The sequence below is a fragment of the Peromyscus californicus genome, unplaced genomic scaffold (genome assembly GCF_007827085.1).
Source record: "Peromyscus californicus insignis strain IS unplaced genomic scaffold, ASM782708v3 Scaffold_3__1_contigs__length_106647218, whole genome shotgun sequence".
Taxonomy (NCBI): Eukaryota; Metazoa; Chordata; class Mammalia; order Rodentia; family Cricetidae; genus Peromyscus; species Peromyscus californicus.
This window is the reverse complement of record NW_026294551.1, coordinates 23,207,486-23,215,227: the sequence shown is the minus strand read 5'-3', so window position 1 is coordinate 23,215,227 and position 7,742 is coordinate 23,207,486. Positions and strand designations below refer to the sequence as shown.

At 43.4% G+C, this 7,742-nt stretch overlaps 1 protein-coding gene across 1 annotated transcript; it reads right to left on the bottom strand.

Annotated features, from left to right (window-relative positions):
• Positions 1-595: 595 nt before the first annotated feature.
• On the bottom strand, positions 596-7,433 carry Krt39 (keratin 39). Its single transcript, XM_052757868.1, has 7 exons — positions 6,984-7,433; positions 5,857-5,939; positions 5,103-5,259; positions 4,291-4,452; positions 4,064-4,189; positions 2,417-2,637; positions 596-842 (listed from the first exon to the last, which is right to left on the bottom strand). Exons 1-7 carry the CDS (start codon positions 7,431-7,433, stop codon positions 596-598), a joined length of 1,446 nt encoding a protein of 481 aa, XP_052613828.1.
• Positions 7,434-7,742: the final 309 nt, after the last annotated feature.

The following is a 7,742-nucleotide window of genomic DNA, read 5'->3' as shown; positions in this document are numbered from 1 at the left end:
CCAGTCCCCTCAAAGTTACTTTTGATGAAGGGAATGTATACTAGTACAGATAAGCAATGGCCGAGGTAGCAAAGGTCAGCAGGATCCAGGCTTGTCATTGCTTCATCCCTGGAAACTAGACTCTGGGGTCTTTTTTTTTTTTTTAATCTATTCTTTTCCTGTGTTGGCTTCATTCTATATCCAAAGAAGGAATCTAGAAGGCAAGGCTGTGGCTTTTTACCTTCACGTGCCAATTGCCAAAACCAATCCCAGAACTTGTCTGACTGGCTCTGCAGAGGCACAGAGATAAACAAGGCTTGACTAAACAAAAGGAAAACCTGCCTGTCCATCACATGGCTAGGCAAGCAATGTAGGACATCTTTGTGGGCACTTGCTACATCCCATCCCAGTGACAATGCAAAAATGTCCTTCCAGAGAAATGTGACTTAGTATCATATTGGTGGCAGTGACTTAGGGAATGAGAAGAATAAAGGTTGGGGACCCACTGTAGTAGTAAGAAGCTAGGTACCTTAAGGGACTTTCTTAAACCTTTTGGGCAGGAGCATACACTGGCCTCTCTTTCATGAATGTGGGTCATTCTCATCACCTTGGGATGCTAGACTTTGGCAGGTCTGATGATGTAACAAGGCTGCACATGCTCGTGAGAAGAAATGACCTTCCCATCCTTGATCTCCTTGGTAATGGTGCATATCTTAACCAGTATCCTGGATGGGGGTCCAGAGGCATTACAGGGCTTGTGAATCCAAGGGAGGCATGAAGATGTGTAAATTGGGGCAAAGCACTCCATAGCTCCGGCCTGGCAGGATGGCTCACATTTGGTGGCACATGGGTTACAGGGAAGCCTAAGTAGAAACAACAAGAACAGAATTTTAGCTGTGATTAAGGAAGGGCAATACTAGCTATGGAGAAGATGGGAGTGGCTAAGCTGTCAATACTTGTCATTCAAAATAATCACTGCTAAATGCTTATTCGTTCATTTTGTGCTGTGGTTATAGCAGAAGAACCAGAATCAGAGAAGATCTGTTGGAAGACAGCCTCCTGGCTTCAGAAGTGTTACCTGGTTTAAGCTTCCACTCTAGCCCCATGGAAACCACACTGCACCAGCAGTCGAAACAGGGGCAGAGCCCAGCTCTGTTGTTTGCTAGTGGGCAACGCTGGGTGAACCAGTCAGCCTTCTGGAGCTTAAGTTTTGCATGGGCAGAATGGACATAATGGGAACTAAACTCACGGATCAACATGGGTTGATGCAGCAAGTGGAGGGGCTTACTACCTGGAAAATGGAGATGAGTTAGATAATTTTCTCGTGTGGGGGAAATTTTTCATACAATTAGTTGTGATCTGAATTCCACTTATGGGGGAGTCTTTAGCACATCACCAGGAAGTGTGGAAGTGCCCTTTTGATGTCTCTAAGCATTTTGTTTTTAAGAAAATTCGAGTAGCCAGCAGTTTGTAGTATGCTCTTTTTGAGATATGTGATTCTAATTAGCTAACTTGTGGCCTTTTGCCATACTGTAGTTCTTTAAAGGAACAGCGTCAGGTAACATTGTACTTGTGCTGTGTGTGCATGCCAATAAAGAGGATGCAGTGAACAGAGGTGACTGATTATTTGGGGGCAATTGGTGTCCTTTGCAATTTTAACGAAACTTTTGTGGGATTGGTTTGGTCTGAGTTACTCCAAGAACTCATGGTTAACGCTGAGTTCTTTATGGGTCAGTTGGCTTATTATCATTAAAAACAAAACAAAACAAAAAAAACCTTTTTATTTGTAAAAGAAAGGATGCTGAAACATCCTTTCTTTTATATGTCAGCATGCTCCTATTGGGGCGAAGGGCAATATCTAGACAGGGTTGGGGATTTCAGCCTGAGCACTGTGGTCCCCTATGGGACCAGGGTTGTCCCTTCTCATTTCAGCAAAGTCCCATGCTCATCTTAGACTAGTGGTTCTCAACCTTTCTAGTGCTGTGACCCTTTAATACAGCTCCTCGTGTTGTGGTGACCCCCAGCCATACAACTATTTCTGTTGCTGTTTCATAACTGTAATATTGCTACTGTTATGAATCGTAATGTAAATATTTGGTATTTCTGAGTTCTTAGAAGAGCCCTGTGAAAAGGTTGTTTTGCTCCAAGGGATTGAGACCCACCCACAGGTTCAGAACTTTTGTCTTAGTAGGATGCATCCTATAAGGAACTAATTCGGTATGTTGCTCTTCAAACCAGTGTAGTTCTACCTACATCTCAAATCGGGACTAGGTTACAATTGTAGGTCTTTAGAGAATATTTGATAATCTCCATCCAGATTTTCCCATCATTGCCAAGAAGATCAAAGTATTGTTCTCTGATGCTCCTTCCCCGTGTGTGTGTGTGTGTGTGTGTGTGTGTGTGTCTTGCTCATGTATGTTGTTTTAGTTTTACATACCTGCCATCCAAGCTCTCCAGAAGGCTGCGGTAGGTGGCGATCTCACACTCCAGCCGGGACTTGATGTCCAGCAGAACTTGATACTCCTGGTTCTGTCTTTCCAGGGCACCCCGGATATCTGACACCTGAGCCTCCAGGTTATGGATCAGACCCTGGATCTGGGCCAGCAGGGTTGTGTAGCGGGCCTCTGTCTCTGTGAGGATGCATTCCTGGGAATCTCTCTAAGGAAGAGGAGGAAAACAGATTCAAATGATGACTCCCTTAAAACTTCCTTAAGGTCACTGTTAAGGCCATTTTAAACAGCAGTTTCTTGGTGACAGTGCTAAAGGTTCTCGAAGCCCTTTATTACTTCTTAACCAAATATGTGCAAGACAAAAATGATAGTGTTTCTTTCCTTTATCCCCTCTTTTTAAAATCTCTTTGGTTTATCCCTCCCCCACCCCGTTTTGCCACTTAATCTCTTACCCTCTGGCTCATGAGAGAGAGAGACAGAGAGAGAGAGACAGAGAGAGAGAGACAGAGAGACAGAGAGACAGAGAAACAGACAGAGAGACAGAGAGAGACAGAGAGACAGAGAGGGAGAGAGAATCCACTTCACTTCATTGAAACCCAGGCATTAAAATCATACCAAGACACCTCATTCAGCCAGTGTTTGAGTCTTTCAAAGGAAGTGAGCAATGTTTAACTGCAGGCATTTCCCTCAGTGGGTCAATTCCTTCAGAAGTGGGTCAGTTCCTTTATAAGTGCGTCAATTTCTTTATAAGTAAAATATGAGTGTTGAAATTCAAATGTGTCAAGTTCTTTCTTGTTCTACCATTTTGTAAGTCTACACATAATGGTGGGATTTTAGGCTTTAATAACCCTGGCTATTCACATGATTATCTCAATTTTTATAGATGAGAAAAATGAGGTTCGATGAATTGCCCAATATCACATGACTAAGAGGTGATGAACCCTGGGGCCAGGTATTCCTATGCTCCTCCTAGCAGGCCATTTGAGTGCTATCTTATTTCAGAGTCACAGTCTCAGGAAGCAGAGGTGGTGCTGGCTCTGGGATCTGATCCCAACACGTTTCTCCGGCAACTTGGAGAAGGCCACTCACTGCTTTTAGATCTGTCAGAGTCTCTATCTGTGAACTAGGTGTGACAGCGCTTAGTGTGGATCTGGCTTAGGAAAGTCCCCCACATTCTTGGAACCCCACCAGTAAAGTTGGTTAATGGTTTACGTCATCTCTTTCAGAACTTTGTTTCAGAATTCCAATACGATAGCTTACAATAATGCTTTGCAGAAAATAAATCAAATGCTCTCCTGGTGTTTCCAAAAGTGTTTTCCGTGGGTCCTGACCACTACGACACACTCTTGGGGGTGGGGGTGGGGCAGAAAGAGCTTCTGCAATCAAATAAGTTTTGGAATGCTGAGTATTGCGCATCTCCTTCTTGGAGGTCCATGTCATCTTGTAGGCTAGCTTGTAGAAAGGCTAACCTTTGTTCAATCCAACATTTCCAAGACTTAACTCGACCATGAAGTTCTTTTCTAGCCACAGACCCTTTAACCAACAGGGACACAGTCTGGGAAACAGTGGAACACTCAAGACATCAGGGAGTGTTGCCACCAGGGTAAGGTTAGGCTTGGTGAGCCTCTGGGTACCATTCGGTGCTGGGCCTGCAGTTCCACCTCGAGGGCACTCATGGTACGTCTCAGTTCTATGACGTCCTTCTGGCAGCACTGCTGTTGCTGGGAGCTGGTCACTACTTGTTGGTTCAGCTCCTCCATCTGAAACACAGAGATTCCGGGTATTTTACAAGGAAGCACGACTCACAGAAGGCCTCCCAGAAATGTCAGCGCGTTGTTTTTGACTTGTTTGCTCTCCCCACCTGTGTATCGAACCATTGTTCTACGTCTTTACGGTTTGTCTCCACAATGGACTCGTAGCGGCATCTCATTTCTTGTAGAACTTGATTTAGGTCCACGGAAGGGGCAGCTGTGACTTCGATATTGATTCTGTCCCCCAGCTGGCACTGCAAGGAACTGATTTCCTACCGGAAGAAAGAAGAATGTGAATTACTTAGCAAATAGATGACCCTTCCCTACCATGTTCTTGTTTCAGTCTGACAGAAAAAATTTGGTCTAATTGGGTCTGGAATACAGTCCACAACAAAGGGATACATGATTTATAGGTGTTATTCAGATGCCCTACAATGATTGAAGATAATTTCAGGTATGACTCTGTGCATAGATATGTGCAAAAAAAAAGAGAGAGAAGGAGTTGACTAACAAGATCAGAATTTCATACATTTTTTAAGATCATTTCTAGAGATGAAGAGTGGAGGTAGTAGCATGGAGGTAGGGATTATGTGGAAAGACCACTATCTCCACGATGCCCATATGAACTTGTGCCAGAACTGGCTTGTGGCAGAACTGGCTTTTTCCAATAGGAGATGGTAGAAGTCTGTTTAAGGATTTCTACAAAAACCAGTGAAGATGAGAAAATTGGGATGATGGGGACTATTCTACCCACATGGCATTAGATGTAATATAGTAAGCTGACTGTATGGGCTGTATCAGTATAATCAGGGCTGACAAATGGAGATGTGTCTAGGGGGATACACTTTGTTATGTACGACTCAGAGGAACTGATGCTAATTTTAGGGGTTTAGCCTGTGCTGACTCTTGGTCTTTTTCTCACCTCTTCATGGTTGGTTTTGAGGCACAGAAGTTCCTCTGTCAGAGACTGGACTCGAGCCTCCAGGTCAGCCTTACTCAAAGTCAGCACATCCAAGATCTGCTTCAGGCCCTTGGCATCAGCTTCTATGAGCTGGCGCAGTGATAACTCGGCTTCATAGCTTAAAAAAAAAAAAAGGCATTAGAAAGGAGATGTCCAAGGCAAGCTCAGCAGAACTACCGGCTTCGTTCTCCTCTGGGTCGCTCACTGAGTGTTTCTATGGAAGAGTTTATTCTTTGTAGAAGTGAAACCATTTGATCCATATCCTGACTTAGTTGTTATGCTTGGGAGTGACACCACCTTGCTGTCTTTTGAGAGGAGGGAATTTATTTTCCTTCTTTGCTCCCAAAGGCAACACAGTGTAAGAAAACCGTTGGGGTCAGGATCTTGGGTCTGCATTTTTGGCTCTGTCTCCTATTACAAACCTTTGTGTAAGTTTCTTCCTCATTATACCAAGGTTTTCTTGCCTAGAGCAAGGTTACAAGATATTGGCCCTCCCTATCTCACTGCGGGTAATCCTATGGGTCTGTATGTCACCACGGCAGGAACTGTGTGCAATGTTAGGGCTGTTAATCTTAATCACACTGAATCTGAAGGTCTTTTCTGGGTTAGCGCTGATAGGCTATGGCTTAGAGGATGCGGGGACAGTCTCACTGGGAAAGTTTAAGTCAGACTCGGGGTGAATGCTATCACCGGTGACAGTGCTGGGCAGGCTTACTTGGCTCTCAAGTCATCTGCAGCCAGTTTGGTGTTGTCAATTTGTGAGACCAGTCTGGAATTCTCAGCCTTGGTACACAAGATCTAGAATTAAGAGATTGAACACACAAATGAGACAAACACCAGGATCCCCTACTTTAAGAACCACAGGGCCGTGTTTTCCAGTTAGTCAAAGACTAATTAGAATTTTCCTGAATCTTTAGAGAGATGCTTAAGAAATGGGGGAAACACTGGAGAGTCAGAGTTCTTGTTATTTTCCTGAGATTAGCAAAAAGCCATGCAAATTAAAAACCTTTGTGTATGTTTTTCTATTAAAATAGAGTATCTTTTCTAATTTTTTTCCCAGTTTACTATGACATACTAGAATGCAAATTCTTGAGTCCCAGCGTGTTTTCTTAGAGCCTAAAATAGTGGCTGGAGCATTTTTGTTGGTGTTCAGTAAATATTTGTTGAAAAAAAAATGAAGTAAACCCAGGTGTGCAGCAGCAATCACTGGATGGGAAACTGAGGTTTGGTATAGAGACACACTATTTAAATACTGTGAAGATGACCACATGGGCATTAAAGGTACTGGTTGTTATAACACAGATAAAAGCTAAAACTATTTGGAGACTTTAAAAAGCAGAATAGCTTCTCAGAGTCCCAATCTCTTATTTTTATTTAAGATGTGGTAGCAACTCATTAGCTTTCAATTCTGAGTTATTTGGTTATAAAATGGCAGAGCACACAATAAATAAAAAGATATAGAAAACTTTGTGTGTATATCTCAAGATGAATTTCACTCAAGGGATTTATTCCTTCCTTCCTTCCTTTTTTTCTTATTTATTTATTTATTTATTTATCTATTTATTTATTTATTTATTTTTTTCAGACAAGGTTTCCCTGTAAAGCTCTGGCTGTCCTGGAACTCACTCTGTAGACCAGGCTGGCCTCAAACTCACAGAGATCCTCCTGCCTTTGCCTCCTGAGTGCTGGGATTAAAAGCATGCACCACAATGACTACCCTCTTCTTTTATTCTTAAAAATGTACCAGCATAGAAGGTTCTAGAAAGACTAAAATGTAACAGATAACAGTACTTTAGAGACCATTGACTCATAGTTTGATTCAGCACTTTGCTGAGTCCTTACCTTCTGCTGCAGCTCCTCAATGGTGGTGTAGTAGGACAGGTAGTCAGGACACAGGACAGGGAGCGCCTTGCTGCACTCCTTCTGGATTTTATCTTCTAGTTCGGAGTTTTCCCCTTCCAGCATCCGCACCTTTTCCAGGTAGTTAGCAAGGCGTTCATTCAAAATCTGCATGGTCTCTTTCTCGTGACTGTTAATGCCTTCGCCACACAGGCTGCAGTCTTCCAGGCAGGGATGGAAGTTGTAGGTTCTTATCAAGTAGTTAGGGGTGCGATAAAGGCAAGGGGTGGGTCGACAGCCCTGGCCCTGGGGAGTTCTTTGAGCATGACCAGTTGACTGGCCACTGTGACAACAACTGCTGTTAGAAGAGCTGGTCCTAAAATTTGTATTCCCAGAGCAGTTTTGGGGTGCCGTTGAAGAAGAAATAGTTGCTGTAGAACCCTTGGTATCCATAGTGTGTGTCCAGCTTCAGGTTGTCTCAGTGTTTGTGGTCACCACCCAAAGCACCCTGATCCTAAATGCCAAGCCTGCGGCTTTTCCTCTTTGAAGTGCTTATATAGCTTCCCTCCTGGTGGTGACACAGGAGGTGGGGTGTTTTCCTTTCTAATGTTTATATCGAATCCCACAGGAACATCTCATTAATCTGCTTTTTACCCGCCTGCTAAGAGTTACTTGTCTCATAAAAATGTGCATTTAGGTGGTTACTGAGTTATTACCCATCACAACTACTACTTGTCATCGGGTCCAGGGCTTCACATTGGG